Genomic DNA, 19,266 nt, shown 5'->3' on the forward strand with positions numbered 1-19,266 from the left:
TCCCGTGAATTTAGCCAGTGTCTCCGCGGGCCTAACAGAAGTAGCCTAACCGGAGCTACCTCAACTTTTCGCCGATTGCGAGTGGCAGTGACTCGGTCAAACGAGAAGATCGATACGCTAGCGTGGAGGGTCGCGCTTGCTCGTTCTCGCTCGCGCGAATAAATATGCCTGGTCGCGTGCGTACAAATTTTAATTATGAATCGGCAATTGAATCCCGTTGAACAGGGGCGGCAACGACCGAACGGGTCAGAGGGGAGGGAGGGGGAGGGGGGCCCGGGGCGCCGATGAATTATCGGCTAATTTCGTTTGGCCGTTGAAAGATCGTAAAATTTATCTGGCGGCCGGTTTTTGTATGGCGCGCGCGTCCGACTCGCGCCGCGGTAACTACAAAAGTGTGTTTCAGCGTCGCGATCATTATTTGAATTGAAGTAGATTTACATAGGTGCGCGCGAGAGTTGTCGCACACGTACACACACGGGCGCGCATGCACACAATGCGGTTCATTGTCAGCGAAGCACCTGTCCGGCTCGGTTCGTTGAATTTGACTCTGGCTGTAGATGTGTGTTTGCGTTTGCCAGCGCACAACAGCTCCCACGAAGACAACGCCGCGGCGGAAAGAGAGGGAGAGAGAGACAGTGAGACTCTGACAAACACATGTGTACACGCGACACAATGTAACGAAATATCCTATGCACGGCCGATTACCGGCTGAATTAATGAGTGGGGAAACAATACAGCGCGCTCTAAAATTCGCGACGCGATCACCCGATGAATTATTCCGCGATTCCAATCCGAAACCTTCCCTTTTTACCACGTTTTTATTAGCTCGCTTTCTTGTCTGTCTGTTTGTTCCGTACAAATTTTTTATCAACTCGCTTTCTTGTCTGTCTGTTTGTCCGTTCGGCGCAAATTTTGCAATTGATTTTAAACTAACTTGCCGATGAGCTAGAGACTTGGAACTTGAAATATAGCTGGAAACTGGATGACAATGCAATATTAACTCGTTTTCTTGTCTGTCTGTCCGTTAGAGTTAGGAAGGAATTGCAATTTTCTATTTCAGATATAATCATGTGAAGAGAGACTGAAATAAACCTGAAATTTACCAGATGTCTCTTTTGTAATCTCATCAAAATGTTTGAAATCGATTGAGAAATTTCACACACGCAAGACTAAATTGCAGAAAATAATTATTTAAATTAAAAAAAATGTTTAATATACCACGTTTTCAAGACGGACTAAAAAGTATAAAATACTTTAATTAACCATGTAGAAAATACTTGTAAGATAGATAATTGATGCATGAGTAGTTCACCTAAGTCACAAGTTTTTCGTTTTAATTCTTGCAAGTATTTTCATAGCTATTCAAAATTCACAATCACAAATTTTCAGGACTCTCTGTACGGGGCTAAGAAAAATTATTTTAAAACGTGGTATATTAAACATTTTTTTAATTCAAATAATTCAGCACTGTTATCAAAACAGTGATTCTTGTCACCCTCGTAGATTTTAATAGAATTTCAGAATAGATTGCATATTGATTTTCCAATGTGATAGAAATATTGTGTGGTTCGTATACGACTGACGCGTCAAAATGTTAACGTAAATATGATGCTCCCTTTGTCCCATAATAATAGTAGCAAGTGAATATTTAAACGGGAATTATTGGCGAATGCAGCTGCAAGTTATGTTGCAGCGCAAAATTGCGAAGCCTTCAATCAACAATCAATGTTTCACGAAATCTGTCATTTGTTTCGACACATCTTTCAATTTTTCGGTTAACGTAATTATTACGAATTATAACTATTTTTCAAATTTCATCCGTTGATCGAAATCAACTCAAATCATTGTTTTATTTCAGTTGAATATCAAGCCATTGTAAAAGTAAGATGAAAAAACAAATGATGCTGGAAGCAATGAAGAACGATGGCTCCAATATTCTACCTACAAGATCAAAATGCAGTAACGAAATGATTGAAAAGTCCAGAAACTATCTTAACACTCAAAATAAAAATTAGCAGTAATATTTTTAATTAATTGTTTAATGTAACCCAGTTTTTTGATAACAAATGTTGCGTGCTATATTTATTTTCTTTCGCTGCTATTATTATGACACGGAGGGAGTACAATATAACGTGGAAAATCAATATACACTATGAAACGTTTAAATAGTCAAACTCTTAACAAATCCATTTGCATTTTAAATCTCGAGTTTTGTCCAATTAACATTGTTCGTTGATAAAATTATAAAATACGATTGCATGTCCCACGCGAGTCGCAAAACAAAATAATTCGGCCTTATGAATTTTATTAAGAAAAGCACACTCGGATAGGAATAAGGGCGACATAATGTTACAATGTTGGAATTAAACGCGGATAAAAATACCGTGGGAGGTAATAATGTTCGCGTACGATAAGACCTGAGGAATAAAATTCTGCTGTGGATATAAACTATGTTTATATTAGCTCATTCGCTTGCCGGTGACGTAAACGCTGCCAGCCGATTATCGCTCACGTAAAGTTTACGTCACTTTGTAAAATAGCTAAATAGTTTTCCTTTTCTTCGGAAATAACAAGTAGTTTACGCGATATTTTAGAACGAGAGCCTTGCAATCGATATCGACCGTCGCGCGTCTCGCAGACTCGACGCACCGACGACGCTTGTGCTCTATGTACATATAGACTCGAAATTACGTTGTGTACATTGTATTTGTTTGGTCGCGTTGAATAAATTGCTAAAAAAAAAAACAGAATGAGACTCAATTGCATCAGCGTCGCGCACGTAACGCGCTTAATTTCAATCTGCTTTGTTTGCAAATGGCTTCGAGCTGTCGGTTATATTAGGTTAAAACGACTTTGAGCGGAACGCGGGAATAATTGCACTCCGTTTCTGTGCGTTCATACATTAAATTATATGTCGTAATAAGTGCTTCGACGGGGTTTGTTGGATTTAATATTTATTTTCAAGGAAATGGAAAGCCTCGCCGTTTCGCAAGCAGTCATCCTTGTGCTACTAAATACTCCGCACACATTTTCTGGCGCGAAAACGCAGGAAATGCGCACCGAATTACAACAATAGCGATGTTTTATTCAAACGAATGCGGCGAATGACTGAGCAAATTAAACAATTCAGATTCTCCGGTCTGAAAAAATTCGTAGACATTTTGGGACGCTAGATTGGCAGGAAACGAACTCGGAATTCTAACAATACCACTAAAATAATTAAAAAATTAATATTCTTTGTCGGTATACTCTTAATTTTAACAATGTCTATTTCATTATGATAAAAGAATAATGAACATTCTTTACTTTTGACTAAATCTTTGACCATTTTAAATGGCACTATTTTGTTGAAACAACATTGATGAATCACTGGACAAATTAGAAAATTAATATTCTTTATCAAGGACGAAATGGTTCACCATTTTATGGCGTAAAAATGGAACGACTGTTTCATTGGAATAAAAGCAGTGATGGCTAAACAAATTTAAAAAATGAACATTCTCTATTTCTATCTAATCTTTGACCATTTCAAGGCACGGAGACGATAGGACACGTGTTCTGAATTTTAGAAATGACACTGCCTTGTTCGAACAAGATTGACGAATCACTAAAAGATAATGAAAAAATGAATATTCTTTATCCCGGGCAAAATCCTTGACCATTGCCGAGCGCAAGAAAAGCAGGAAACAAACACGTAGTTCCAGCCGTGCACCTTTTTATTCAAACAAAACGAGCAGCTTACTTATCGAGCGAATTAACAAATCGAAAAGTGAACATTCGTTATCTGCGTCAGTTTCGCAAGCAGTTGTCCTTGTACTACAAAAATCCTCGGCCACTCCGAGGCGCAAGAAAAGGAGGAAACGAATCGCGAGTTTCAACTATGTTGCCTTTTTATTCGAACAGAAATAATGAATTATTTATTGACGAAACCGAACGGCTTTTTTTTTATTCGCCGTGCATATACGCATTACCGCCGTTAATAAACGGGGAAAAGGTACGCGAGGAATATTTGCAAAATTGCTAATTCTGGAGATAGAATCGGAAACTAGATGACGGATTGAAGTAATAAGATTAAAAACGAGAGGAAAAGAGAGCGAGTGCGGTGGAGAGAGAGAGGGGGAACGAAACACATCATACACGTCCTGGTTTCGCGAACAGTTCTCCTTCGAGTGCAACAGTGTGCATGCACAGGCTAGCCTCGAAACGAATTATAATTACAAATCGTGAGCGGGGAGGAATATCGCGGTTTCCCGGGCGGGCAGAAAAATTACGTTGCCATAAATTTTTATAGCGTTTTGATACGGTCGTAGAGAAGCGTGCGCCTCCGTAAAATTTATTAACGATTCGCAATTAGAAAAGGAACAACCGAGGGATCACGGGACGATTATCATTGCGTGGACAATTTTAGCCAGTCGGTGTATTTTTATCGACTGTATTCACGGTCGATTCGCGGACTCGTTCGCTGAAACCGGCGCGCAAACGCACCAGGGAAAAATGGAGCAAAAAAAAGGACAAAACAAGAGAACGAGGATGAAAAAGAGAACAAGACGGAATCAAGAACAACGACGAGCGAAATATTATATTACATAAATCCCCGGGCGAAAATGATTGCCGTGAGAAACGTTTTTGTTTTTGTCGTCCGCTCGCACGCACACGGTCATGCGCGCGTGAGCGAGCAAGCGAGGGAACGCCGCACACAGACAGCAATGTTCGTGTTCATAGTGCACGAAGGCAACGAAGTTATCGGCGACGTGAATTACAGGTTCGCTCGACTAAATTCCAAGTTTAATCTCTTTAGAGGCGTCGCGTACAAGCGAGTTTCTGTAACATTGAAATCCTTAAACGTAAATATTGCGACGAGCGCGCGCGCGCGCTCGTGCTGTTGATCACCGGCACCGTCGCTGTCCGTTGACTGACGTGACGCAATTCCACGTTGCAAAAATAGATCTTTTTATTCGCAACCTAACAATTTTCGAGTTCAACCCGAGCGAAACGACCGCGGCAAAAAGCTGCGCGAAAACGCGTATCTCTATCGATTATATTAATTACTGACCGAACTGTTTCGGCCGCTTTTCAGGTCGAGCCGAATCCGGCGAATTTTAGGTCGCCGCTAAATTTGTATCGGTTTTTCATGCCGTATTCGACCCTCGCATAGAAATATCACTTTTGGTATTTTTGTTTAGAAGCAGAAAGAGATACAAAGATTCGAAAATTAATTTTTTTATCATTGCACTACTATTTTATTATTGGAACAATTTAGATATACAAACAATCAAAAAAAATATTTGAATCGTTTCAAACTGCTCGGCTGTAGAAAATATATGAAAGCAGAAAACAGAAATAAAATTTTTCAGTCCGTCACATATTGAATTTGAACATTCAATTTTTATCAATGCACTATTATTTTATTATTGGATCAATTTCGATATTTATAAACATCCCAAAAAGATATTTCAACCGTTTCAAATCGGTCGGATATAAAAAATATATAGAAGCAAAAAACACACAGAAATATAAAGAATTAATGACAATCGGTTACAGATCGAAACATTAATTTTTTTATCAATGCACTACTATTTTATTATTGGAACAATTCAGATATTTACAAACATTCCAAAAAAATATTTCAACCGTTTCAAATCGGTCGGATATAAAAAATATATGAAAGCAAAAAACAGAAATAAAATTTTTCAGTCCGTCACATATTGAATTTGAACATTCAATTTTTATCACTACACTATTATTTTATTATTGGAACAGCTTAGGTATTTACAAACATTCAAAAAAAAAATATTTTAACCGTTCCAAACCGGTCGGATATAAAAATTTATAGAAGCCAAAACATAAAGAATTAATGAAAGTCTGTTCCAGAGTAAACTCAAAAATGCATTTTTTTAATCAATACCTTAACAGACGTCAGTATGCGTAATTCTAGAAAGCTTGCAATATATCCAAACATAAAGAAACAATTAGAAGAGATTCAAAATTAAAAAAACGAATATTTTTATACAATAATATCAGCGAATTACGAATTTAATGTGGCAGATAAAAATACAAAATTTATTGAAAAAGAATACTTCAACTATAAAAATGCATTGTTATTTTATCTTGAGAAACAACGGGTTATTACAAACATAACCACGCACACAGCGTCACTAACTGTAAGTCCCAGTTGGAGTATAAGCTTCCGGCGTAGATTTAATTCGAACTTATGTCACGAGGCGAAAACTTTCGGATTAATTCCAGCTATTTTATGGAAATGGGCCACTGTTCGCCGGCGGGATTTCGAAATTGGGAAATTTTAAGCGAAACTAACAACGCGTTCCTTTGATTCTATGCACAGTAGCTGCAACACAGACGCATACACACGGTCACACACGCAGAGAAAGAAGCGTGTGTGCGTGCAACGAGAGCTTCTTGATGGGAAACGAGACAAGGGAGCACCGTGGAAATTACAGCCAAGGTAATATAAATGTTTTGTTATTTTTTACGAGCCACTTGAATCGCGCGCACGGGAAAGAAGCAAGAAAACAGGCGCGCGAGCGCGTACGCATGTGTGCGTTTCCGTGCGTGCGCGCCGGCAAGGACGTAGGATTATTTTAATCGCTGTCCACGTATTATTTAATCCGATGCGCGGAATTAATAAATAGTGAGCAACAACGATGCGTTTGTTTACACCGCTTGTTTATGCTTGGATAAGTTACGGAACGGATATCGCGAAAACGGTCCTCGGCTACGATTTAATTAAATTATTTCGATTGTCCGGCCGGTGTAATTAATACGTTCCGATGGCTCGCTCGAATAAACGCGATCGCGGAACAATGAGACAATCTCGATACGCAAAACCGATATTTTATTTAACCGATAGATAGTTCACACATTTTTCCCCGGTGGCTTACTCTGCGAGGCTTGTTTTTATCACCATGCATTACATTATCACGCGCATAGAAGCGCGGGAATATATTAGCAGAAACGAGAGGAAAAAATCGGTGTTTTTTGAGGACCCGTGCACAAAATTAATTAACGTTTCTAGCCGCCGTGGAAAATGTTTCTGCGGGGGTGTACCGATTTTCGTGACTCGAATTTTCTCGGAAAAAAAGAAGCGGGTCAAAAGAGAATTAATTTGATTCGAGGTCGCGCGGAATTCGGAAACCACGAAACAAATTTCCCCGTTGAAAAATCCGTCGGTTGTATTATCGCGGGTGGAAAAAGAAAACGGTCACCGGTGCGAGGGTATATTCAATGTTGCATAATAGAATTTTCACCGTGCCTCACTTATCATACTCCAAATAGCTTCGCCTCGTATAAATATATAATTTTATTACGTCATGGACGCTCTGTGCTCTCGGGCGCACAGGTCGCGAAAGGGGGATGGGAATTTTCGTCGGCGCACTGATTATTATTGCATCTGCCAGTAGCATTTCTTGCAGTTTATATTTCCCGTTTCGACTGCAAGGACGAGAGTACCGCGACGGAGGTAGGGGGGCAGAGAGCGGGGGTAAAAAGAAAGAGAGACACAAGCTGGAGAAAGAGGGAGAAAGAGAAAAACGAAGAAGAAATTTCTAAGAACGTTAAATAGCTCGTTGGAAAAGCGCACTTTATTCGAAAAGCCAGAGAGAGAATATTTTAAGTCACCATTCCTGCCTGCTGCTGCTGATGGTGGTACATAGTAGTATGTAGTAGTGGTGGTGGTGGTAGTGGTGTGGTGGTGGCAGTGGAGGCGGTGGGGAAGGGTAGGGATGGCGGCGGCGAGGGTGGGAGGGCACAAAGGCGACGAAAAACTGCACGAGTTTGTTGTTTCCTCGTTACGAGAAAAAGACAATAGAGAGCGCTCCGCGTATTATGTACTCCGACGAGTTACGATAACAAAAATGACGCTCGCCGCGCCGCTCTCCTCGGGCTCTGATACAATAATTACCAGCCGTGACTCGCGACCCCGCATTATCGATTTAATTCTCAAATGTATACATACTTTCAATTCAATTCGTCCGCCGAAAGACAGACAGAGAGAGAGAGAGAGAGAAGGGAAACAGAAAGGGCGAGCGGGCGAAAGAAAGATAGAGAGTGGGGAGCAAGGGGGTGCACATAGAACGTCGAGTGGTGGGGATGCAGCAAAATAATATTATTAAATGCACTCGGACAGTCCAATTATTGTTCCATTTTCGAGCGTCGAATAAATAATTCTGGTTGAATGCGGCGGCGGTGGGACGGGGCGGTTGAATAAAATGAACGAAAAATAAAATCAATAATAAACACGCCGTCGCTGAAATATATTTTCGCCAACCGACTCTCGCCGCCGTTCTTTTCGTTTCTCGCGAAACACACTTAAATATTTATACACAGAGAAGACGCGTGTGTATTTAGGTATACACACACACGCGCGCGAGTTTTTGTGTTTTCGTTTCTTCTGGAAAAGAAAGAAAGAAAGAAGAACCTCGACGAAAAAAAGACGGTTTCGAAATTTCTACCCGAACAAGACACGACGTGCTCAATTTATCCGTCCGTTGTGTGTGCACCGTAATATTTCATCCTAATAATAACGGAAGCACTTATCGATTCGAACTCTTGTGGACGCGTGCACAGAACCCACAGTGCTGTTGTGTGTTATTCCCTTCGATTCTCCTTTACCGCATTCCATTTAGACCACAATAACACGCTTCCGAGGGCGAGAGAGAGAAAGGGAAACGCGGAGAGAAAGAGAAAGAAAAAGGAATGAAAGACGACGATAGGGACAGAGAGACAGAAAAGAAAATAGAAGAATCAAATATCACGAGAAAAAATGGAACACACAACCAAATGACTCGGGGACAGCGGGGAGGGGGTAGTGGGGAAAAAAATGTAATTTCTCATTAAATCGTCGTTAGGACAATGCGAGTCGAGGTGGCTGTGTTAAATCGGGTTAAGGCACATCTATAAATACCTCACTAACTGAGAATGAGAGAACACGAGGAGAGGGGGGAGAAGAGAGCGAGGGAGAGCGCACGTTCACGTTAAAGCAAGAGAAGAAACATGGGGGACTAGAGAGAGTAAGAAGCACAAAGTGTGCTCCGGTAGAAGCACGAGAAAGAGAGAAAGAACAAATATACGAGGAGAGACGGGGTGGGAGCGAGAGGCAGCGAGCGAGATATGTAAACGGGAGAAAGAGTAAGCAAGCATACGAGTCGGTAAAACAGACGGAGACGGCGGGGGTCGGGAAAGAGAGAGAGAGAGAGAGCGAGCGAGCGAGTGGGGAATCGTGACGGAGTGGTGGGGCTAGGAGAAGGCGGCGAGTAGAGGGGCGAAGAAACGTGCGAGAGAAAGATAGATAAAAGCAGAGTCACAAAGTTGACAGAGAGACATGAAAATGAAACAGTGGACACGATGGGCGAAGGAGGTGGAGGTGGCGGATGACTGTGGTAGTAGTAATCAGTTCGTCTAATAGTGTGGGCACATCGAGGAGAGAGGGAGGGAGAGAGAAAGAGATATACACACAATTGCATTCGTTGCCAGATGTCTAACTACACGATCGTCCTCCCCTCCAGCGAGCATACCCCTACCCCCACTCATCAGCACGCTGTCACTTCTGCATTACGGACGAGTAGTGAGGAGAACACGAGTCGAGGTAAATTCGTATAGGACGAACGAACGAACGAGCGAAGGGGGATGAAAAAGCGGCGCGTAACGCGTTATCTTAGACCCGGCACGCATCGTGGACAACGTCTCGCGCACAACAGTCACTCTGCACCGTGTTATTTATCGAAAACCCGAGAGGACAACCGTCCGACCCGGAGTCGTTGGGCCACCGAAAAAAAAAACAACAACAACAACCGCACAGAAAATAATTCTAGCAGATTAAACGTACAAACACTCACCTCTATCTTTTCCATTTCTTTGCTGCACGGCTGTCACTCACTATTCCCACAGTCATCTAGGATCCTTTGGCACACACACACTGACGGCACATAGCGCGGATAGAACACGGTCTACACACGAGAGCGCGGTGTGCGTGTATCGAAACGATATAGGTTTGACGCGCGCGGACCAGCGACTCACGGTGCGGCGCACGCCGCTGTCCCATCAAGACTACTTTGTATTTACTCTAATTATGTGACGTCACGGATACACTGCTCGCCCCACCACTAGCCGCCGGAGGCGGCCGACCGTTGACGAGCAAGCTCGACCGAGCCCGAGCCCGAGCGGGCAACGCGCATGGCGCAGCGATCCAGTCACCTGTCGTCTCTCCTCGTTCTCGTTGAGCCTTCGCCGCGTGAACACCGCGACTCGTTCGCGATTTTCTTCATACCGCCCGCTTCTTTTTACCGATCGCACGTTCAGACATCAGCCGTATCGCGATCGTGCTCGCCGTCTCATTCCCACGATCTCTGTTCGCAGACCGAGCCACCTCCGTTCTCTGGATACCACTGGATTCCTGTCGGTGACGATCAACGCCGAGTGTTTTGCCGATTTTCTCTGTGCCCTAACCTTAATCCGACGACGTTCGTGCTCCATGGACTCTTACGATCTTATTGAACTCGACTGAAAGTGGTGACAGTGATTAAACTCGCGGTCGCGAAACGTGATGCTTCCTCGACGTCGAACTGAACTTGTCAGCTGTGTGACATACACGGTATATTTGTGACAGCCTCGACGCAACGATGTCGTCGAAATATTTACAATGATCTGTGCCCAATTCGACCGTGCGCTGCCTGGGTCACGCGGACCCAACGTCTGCGACACGTTACTGCGCACCGGTGCGCATTTCGGACCGTTCCCGTTCCACTGTACATTGTCGCGCGAAACTATGTGGACTCGCGCAATCCCCAATGAATCCGTGATGCATACATAGATTTACTGTGAATCAGTCGCGCACCCAGGATGTAATCTTGGGGGGGGGGGGCCGAGTTGAACCCAGCCCTAGGTTTTGCGTGATGACCTTTTTTTAAAGCCAAAATAGCTATCAACGGTACCCAGGGCTATTCCGCGATTTTAATTTTGGAAGCTGAACATTTTTTTCTTGGTGGGGGACTTGGCCCCCTGGCTCCCCCTCTGGGTGCGCCACTGCTGTGAATGTATGTTTGTTACCGAATTTACTGTACCCCACACCCTTCTATGTACATTCAGACCCGAGGACAATTTCTAAGGTCGAAGTATAATTATTAGACTGTGGGTCTTTATGTGTTTATGAAGAAATTGGCTGGATGAGATATAAAAAAATAACATTAGAACAATTTAAAAATGTTGTAACGTTTTTAATGCAACAAAATCATTGAGTGATGAAATAAATTTTTATTTTACTCGTACTGCCCCCATGATCAATGCGGAACATTTTTATTTTGCATAGAGATCCGCAGTCTAATAATCATCTATGTAACACTATGTTTATGGAGCACCGAAGGTGACTTTGTAAAAATAACGAGGCTGTACTATCCAAATTTTTAAGCATTTTTCTAAATAGCCTGTACCCAAGGAAATAAAAATTTGTAGAATAATTCCTCGTAGATGCAATTGAAAAATTGAAAATCCGTAAACCTGCGTTAACAAATAAATTTCTGTTACAAGTGAGAATTTAATTTTTGATGATATAATAAGAAAAATGAAGTGTAAGATTGTGGACTACACACGTTTTTGAGCGACAGTGCAAGTGTTTTCGTTAATTTGAACAGCAACGTACGTGCGGTTTTGATTTTCGAAATAAAACGACCAAGGACTGTCGATGATAGTATCGAGCAACCGTCACAGGATAAATGGATCGAGTTCGAAAATAACGGACAGATTGATGGTTGTAACGGAATGGTTTTGTGCTGGATGGGCCGTGTCGATAAGTGAGAGAGCAATAAATGACACCGTCGTTAAGAAATCGTATTGGTTTGTTTCATTTATTACCCAAAGCTCTTTTCCAGTTTCCAGTGTTCACAAAACTAACGCCCGTCCAACGTCTATTTGTCTCTCATCAACGTTTGTCTTTTGTTTTTCTCCGTTTTCGAACAATACAAATCACACGGATTGACGCCTACTCGCGGGGCGCCCTCCGAACGCTATGTTTCCGCGCGTGTTAACCTATATTTCTTATCGTCTTGTTTCAATTAAACCGTGCTCGCAATGCTTTCGCAATAAATTCATCTTCTTTATCATTCTCTCTCTATCTCTCTGTTCCTTCTTCTCCCGCTTTTTTCCCCCTTTTTTTCTAAATATTTGTTTGGTAAACTTTCATTCGTCGCAGGACTGAGATTTAAACGTTTCTTTCCAGAGAAAAAGATTTTTTTTTGTTGTTGCGGTTAAAGGCAACGTGCACGAGGAAATAGGAAGGATATATTTATGTATATATATGTATATATGTATATCATATATATATTTACAATAAGCGTTAGAAGAAGTGTGTACGTGTGTGTTCGTGTAGGTTGTCAAACAGACGGATCGTAGGCCTATCTCGCGAGACATTGACTCACACAGCGCTAGGAATTAGCGAGTTCTAGATGCGGGTTTGGTATAAATTTAATTGTTAATTATTTCGTTGTTGTTATTCTCGCCGTCCATATATATTATTTTCTTTCTTTCTTATTTTTTGTTCTCCCGCCGGTGCTTTTGCTCTCGATTGGACACTTTTACCACTGACTTTTCCGTTAGAATAGCGTAACAAGAGGAAAGAGAAAACGTTGTCAGAGGTGGTGGGGAGGAGGTAGTAAGCGTGGAACGAATGAAGGACGCGAATAGCCATCAATTACCGTTTGTTTTGTAGGTTAGAAGAAACGATTTAACGGTCGAGGAAATCAGGTGCCTAAAGCGAACTCATATGCAGGCGTATACGTATGTATTGTGCGAGTAAAAAACCGGACTCGGTCTCTCGGTGTGATCGATGCAGAAACATTTAGAAGAAGGGTAGAGGGGCTTCGAGCGACAAACACGACGGAGTTCTGGCGTTGCTTTCGTAAATATCACGCGATAAGAAAATATTTTAAATATTCAAAATTTATCGGCCACGATTCTGCAGCTCCGGCTCTGCCTCTTTCCAACTGTCTCTGCATCGGTGGGAGAATCGCACGCGAGTCGGAGATAAAGAGTCGAGAAATTGAGAGGAAAGCGAAGCCGCGAGTAAATTCCAAATCGATCTATTTAAACCTGTGTAAACGGAGGGTAGGTGGGTATCGCCGAGCCGTTACGAGAAACCGTTTTACTATTTGTATATTTTTTTTTGTGCGAATCGTGCGCGTATCACGGGTCGAATCGTCTCGAATCAAACTGGATTCGAGCGATTTGTCTCTTCGCGGACTATACTGTTGAAGAGACGAGTAAAATCTACCTTTTTCTCCTTTTATTTTCGTGCGACGGCCAACGGGTGGGACGAGAAGGTACATCGGACGTCTTCCAAGTATTTTACGCGCGATAGAACGGTCATCGGAGATCTATAACCTCTTCCCGTATTATCTTTCTCGACTTCTTCGCGCCGAATAATCGCCTAATGGAAAAACAAAACATTTGCAGTCATTTAAATAATTCGAAAATCAATGTTTTCTGTCGATTTCAAAGAACGACATACGTACTCGGTAGTTTGCGTTCGAAATCTTCGTTAAAGAATTTCAATTGTTATACGAGAAGGGGTTCAAGAACGAAACGAAACACTTTAATCACCGATACAGTAACGCAATCGACTCGACACGAGAAATTAACGGTTTTATCACGTCCGAAATACTAATTGACACAGCTCAGTAGGAGAACCGATGCGAACAGCAACCCGTGCGCGCCAATTCTGAAAAATCTGCGGCTCGGCCGCCGTAACGTCACCGCGCCGCTATCTAGGTTAGGATGCGGGAACTAAAACGAATTTTTCCCACTTCTTTCGGGTAACGAGATCTCGCAGAGTACTCGCTGGGAAAGTCGCCGATATCACTCGGTTTAACTCGTTCACCGTTCAAGAAACAATTTGTTTATTCGCCGGAAATTCTCTCTTGTGGAATGAAATTAATAAAAACAACCTTTGAAGCCGATGGCGTCATTGATGCTATTTTAGAGCCTTTTATGAGGACAGAATGAAATCGATAACCGAGTCGACGTCCGCTAGCAAAAATTTACTGCATTCATGGTCGAATTGGCTTTTAAAGACACTTCAGAAAATGGAAGTCATTCAATTAATGAACTTCGAGCTAGAAAATTGCACTTTGTAAGAGACGATATTCATGTAATCCTTTCAGACGATCCTAGGAAAAATTGATTTACTCAATTATATTGCAATAATAAATACAAACTAATCCGAAGACTTTATCGGGACTATCAATTAGAGTAGTTGTTTTGAGAACTTGTTCCTTTTCGAAGTCAGTCCAAAAATGAATAGTTACCAGTTCAGTTTTCAATTTGCACAGTCACTACTCCAATGCGTCGCTTGAAGCAATGAATATTTAATTGAAGACAGAATTATTAAAATATCTGGCCCCGTGCAACACATGAGAACAGAGTTTAGGGATTTAGTCTGTTTACAATGAACTTTCGGCGAATATAAAACTGATTTCTTGCGTAGGTGACGGATCAATTTCTGACAGAATGGCGTTCAAATTAGGGCTATAACTTTTCCGAAGCTTCGAAGGATTCCAAGGAACGAAGGGAACTTCGAAGTTTCGAAGTTTTCGAAGTTTCGAAGCTTCGAAATCTTCCAAGTGCTCGAAATTTCAAAGTCTTCGAAACGTATGAAGTTGTAACTTATGAGTTTCACACCGTGTCAAGATTTTTGATAAATAAATAAATAAAAATATTAACTTTCAGTCACGACTGTTTTTTCCAATCTTCTAATAATTTACTACGGCGGTTTGAAATTCGATACTTTGATTCTCATCGCCTTCGAATTTTCAGAAATCGAAGTTTCGAAGTTTCTGAAATCGAAGCTTCGAAACTTCGAAATCTTCGACCTTCGAAGGAAAGTTACAGCCCTAGTTGAAATCGGTGTTTCATGTTTCGATTCGTTCCAGCTATAGAATTCGCATTCCTCGCAACGGCCGTATGGTTTCCATCAGAGCTTAGCCCTCGAAGAGTGTACGAGTTTTTACGTTTACGCGGATCCTGGCTCGGCTAAGGTTACAATTATTGTGACGGCCAAACATGGCGGAACGCGTTCGACGGGGACATTACATTGAATTCTTGCTCTCACCGACGCTTAACAATTTATAATATTCGATTATATCCTAATCCGTTGCAAGTTGATCGTGTAAACCCGGAAGGTGGCGAATCGTATCGAATTTCCATTGTACCGTAAACGCGATTAGGGTCGCCGTACGAGCGACGCTGGTCTACGTTGTGTATGTAGTAAATATCGACGCCTGTGTTGGTCGATCGTTGAATAGCTTTAGGAGGTAAGTTGTTCGGAAACAGAGTGGTCGCGGTCGCGCCGGACGAGAGTGTTCGCGCCAGTAAACGAATATTATGATTGTTCTCTCGAGGTTTGTGCACAAACCGGAAGTAACGGGAAACTAGTTAAAAATGAACACAAGGCAACTTACTAGCGGCGACCGTACTCGTCCGCGAGAGGGGTACAATTACTCTCGCCGGGGTGGCCGCGACCGAACGCGCGATTGGTTTCGTTTTGTTCATCGAAATTGAAATTTGTTGCGTCCTGGGACGGGACAATGGGCGAGTCCCGTCGGTCCGAAGACGATCTAGAAACTTTTTGCCTAGAGGAAACCACGGGGTTAGCTGCAACTAGAGCTGCGCGAGAACCCGACAATTTCCGGTACCCGCGATGGAATCTGACATATTCGAGGGTCCGGAAATTTTCGGGAACCCGTCTCGATCTATCCTGACCATCGGGTACCGCACATCTTCGGGTTCTCGCGCGCCTCTAGCTGCAACCTGGTTACCGAATGAAATATTCGTTTCAGAGCGTGTTTCATTCGGAAAACTGCGGTCCAGGTCGCAGCTGGCCCCCCGCGAATTTGGTACTTGCAACCGGAGCATAGGTGGAGTTTGGGAAAATATCACAGCTGGCCCCCGGAACTGTCGAAAATCGAAAATAAAGGAGGGGCCTTCGAGGAATCGCACGGTCGTCCCGGCTACGGCCTCCCGGGCCTCTGTTCTAAATATTTCCCTTTTTCTCGTGCGGTGTCGACGATATTCGCGTCTATGAAACGTAGAAAAAACGATACAAACAATAGCTACCAGCTATAGTTACGTAGTATTATAGTCGCCTAACGTTAAATCCTCGGGTGAACTGAGGCCGGGCAGACCGGACTCTCCTGTTTTGCGCGCGGTTATGTTCAATAGTTTTTATACACGTACAATTCTGTAACTAATAATAATATTAATCGTCTGGATCGTTCCTATTAATATTATTATCGTTTAGCTCGCACGCTGGACCGAACGCCGCGACAAAACGCGACGGTACACACAGGTTTTCCTCGGCGTGTTCCTTTTACACCGGTTCGGATAAGAAAAGCTGGAATTCGGGATTCCCTACGGTTCGCGGAAGCACTGAGGAAAGTCACGTGTGAGAAGATCCTTCGATTTCGGGTAAACGACATAGTCCCTGGCGTACACGTTGTTTTTTGTCTTCGCGACTTCCCCCATCGCTCTCAGCCGTGTATAATCGAAAAATACCGTACGCGTTCGAAGAAGCTTCGAGCGACGAGCCTGCTCTCTGCTTGAAATTCAATTACGGTCGAGCGCACGGGCACAGCAATTTTACTTCTACTTACATATTAAGGAAAGCGTGTCGAGGTCGCACGAGGCTTCGGAATTCTTTTTTGTTCGAAACGCTACTTTATACAAGGGAATTACAATCACAGATCGATTCACCGCGCGAAAATCTCCCGAGCGAACCGCGGTGTTCTATCTCATTCTCTCACACTCTCTCTCACACTCTCTCTCTCTCTCTCTCTCTCTCTCGCGCGCGCGCGCTCTCTCGTTCTCTCGTTCTTTCTCTCTTTCAGCTCGTGAGAGGATTCGATTGGATACGAACGCTTCGTAATTCAAAGTCTATCTGTTGGATTTTGGTCGCTAAGTAAACTAACGTACGAACGTTCCCGTGTCCTGTTCATTGTGCGACGAGGAAACCACCGAGCGGCCGCTGGACCGGGTTCGGTCTCTCCCGTGGTACACCTAACCGACTTACAGTTTAAAATTTGATAAAAACACGCGCCGTACCGTTCTTTCATATTATTTTTCTTCCTCGAGGACTCCGCGAATCTACGGTCACCGATTAGGACGGCCAACCCGGCTTGGCGGCGACGAGAGCATAGCCGATCGGTGCCGGATCGACCACGTCAACCACGCAACGAAGATATACGATCATGACAAATACAACGCTAAACATCTGAAACAATGAACCCACCAAATACAACAGGAAGATACCAGACGAGGTACTGGATAGACTTTGAAACCATCTAACCTTGGCAACCCAAAGGATACATCTAGCTGATTCCTGAGACCTTCACGACATTCTCCGAAACAGTCTGATATGAGGAACCGTACGCGGAACCGTACGCATCAATCGTACGCGTAATTGAAGCCTCGCACGAACGCGGTGCCGTTTAATGTCGTTAAGTTCCTTAAAATAATTTCTGTTTTTTTTTTGCTTTGCTTTGTTTGTTTTTACCCTCCTTCTGTCTCCCTACTCAGCTTCTCTATGCCGTCGCGCGAGTCGCTTGGGGGCCTCTCTCCCCCCGTTGAGAAACGACGCCACCCTAGGACACACCATCGATCATCCCGGGACCATGGCAAAAGTGTACGGACGTCTATCGCACGAGACTGCTGAATTCTGTTTACTTTCAATTGTTCTCGTCGAGTCGATTTCGCTGTTACAAAAGCTACCGGTTAAATCGTCTAAAACGAGGACACTGAGACAATCGTCTGTGTTATTCCCGGCGGATCGAAATGTGTATGGTGCTCGTCAAGCTTTTGGTTCTGATTAGTTCGTCGATACGACGACGTTCGTCTAGCTACTACGGGGTCCGATCGATGAATAGATTTTTCGGGGCGAGGCGACCGTGCTGAGGCACGTCACCGCCTCTGGCAGGGAGAGCAGCCCCCGAGCGAGCAACGCGACTTAAATCGTGGACCATTTATCGAATAATCGAACGTGTAATTTCATTATTCCGCGTCGGCAGCGTCCGTTCCTCCGTCGCCCTGATCGCCACCGCTGTCATTCGCCGTCTCCTCGACGTTTCCCGACGGCTCCTGCACCTCCGTCGCTACTTCAGCATCCTCGGCCACTTCCTCCACTATCACCCCTTCACCTGGCATCTCGATCACCTCTACTCCATCCTTGGCGACCTCAGCCTCCTCCACAGGTTGATTCTCGCCCTGCTCAACATCCTCTTCAGGTTCCTCGACGATCGCTTCGGTGTCTTGCTCTACACAGTCCTCCGCACCTTCCTCCACAACTTCCTCGTTCTGGAACGCGTTCACCACCTTCTGCTCGATCGTCAACTGTCTAACCGCGTTTTCCAGGTTATCCCTGAGGATGCTACTCGACTCGGTCTCCTCCTCCAGCCACGCCGACGGCATGAACGTCATCCGAACCGTCTGGTACAGCTTCCTGAAGCCCAGCTTCTTGTACAGACTCTGGCTGGCCTCGTTCTCCGGAAGTATCACCACGAAAGGCTGGTAGCCCCTGTCGGCTACCCGTTTCGTCAGGTACCTGCGAATTCATGTTCAGTGAGACAACGGCTCCTAATTAAGCAGGTGGAAAGGAACATTAGGAGGTTGCGTTGATTCGTGCCGCTCAGAATTGTTGCTTTGAAGACGCAATAAATGTTCTTTATGAAAATGATCCACATAGGGATCGAAACGTTAAGATGCATTTTTAAATAATTGCACATTTGCTGTATGTTTATAATTGATCGAACCTGGCGCCGATATCATAAATTAATGGGAGTCACTGTATTTATATAGGTGGCCTGTTTCACTCGGTACACAATCTCGGCACGAATTACTGCAACCAACCAATATCGTCCGAGACGAGGAGTATCAAAAAGTACCTACCTTGCTAATTTCGTTCCGTAGCCTTTCCGCCGGTACTCCGGCTTGGTCTGCATGGAGAACATGGCCCCATAATAAGACTGCACCATCCATGCAGCCAGCTTGCCCTTGACGAACACCCCACCCGCCGAAAGGGACTTGATCAGCCGTAGAAAAATCTCGTGGCACTCCATATCATTGGCCGGGTACAACTCGTGTATAGCCTCCGCGTGTTCCCCTTTCAACGGCATCACCACCACGTCAGGATCGACGTCCTCTTCAGCTTCGTGGACATCGTCGACGTGTTCGGTGTCCTGACAGACAAACACGTCGCCAACTACCCTCTTGATG

The 19,266-nt window shown here is 43.7% G+C and overlaps 1 protein-coding gene across 5 annotated transcripts in view; it reads right to left on the reverse strand.

Annotated features, from left to right (window-relative positions):
* LOC143215827 (uncharacterized) overlaps positions 1–18,042 on the reverse strand; it is a 362,235-nt gene extending 344,193 nt beyond the window's left edge. For 3 of the 5 annotated variants that reach the window (XM_076438371.1, XM_076438367.1, XM_076438368.1), the window contains exon 1: positions 9,852–18,042. In XM_076438371.1, coding sequence (XP_076294486.1) covers positions 9,852–9,866 — 15 coding nt within the window. In that variant the 5' untranslated portion in view covers positions 9,867–18,042. The remainder of the gene's footprint in view (positions 1–9,851) is intronic. The other 2 variants (XM_076438370.1, XM_076438369.1) reach the window with 2 other exon arrangements.
* Between the last annotated feature and the right edge of the window lie 1,224 nt (positions 18,043–19,266).

This window comes from Lasioglossum baleicum, chromosome 14 (assembly GCF_051020765.1).
Source record: "Lasioglossum baleicum chromosome 14, iyLasBale1, whole genome shotgun sequence".
Classification (NCBI taxonomy): Eukaryota; Metazoa; Arthropoda; class Insecta; order Hymenoptera; family Halictidae; genus Lasioglossum; species Lasioglossum baleicum.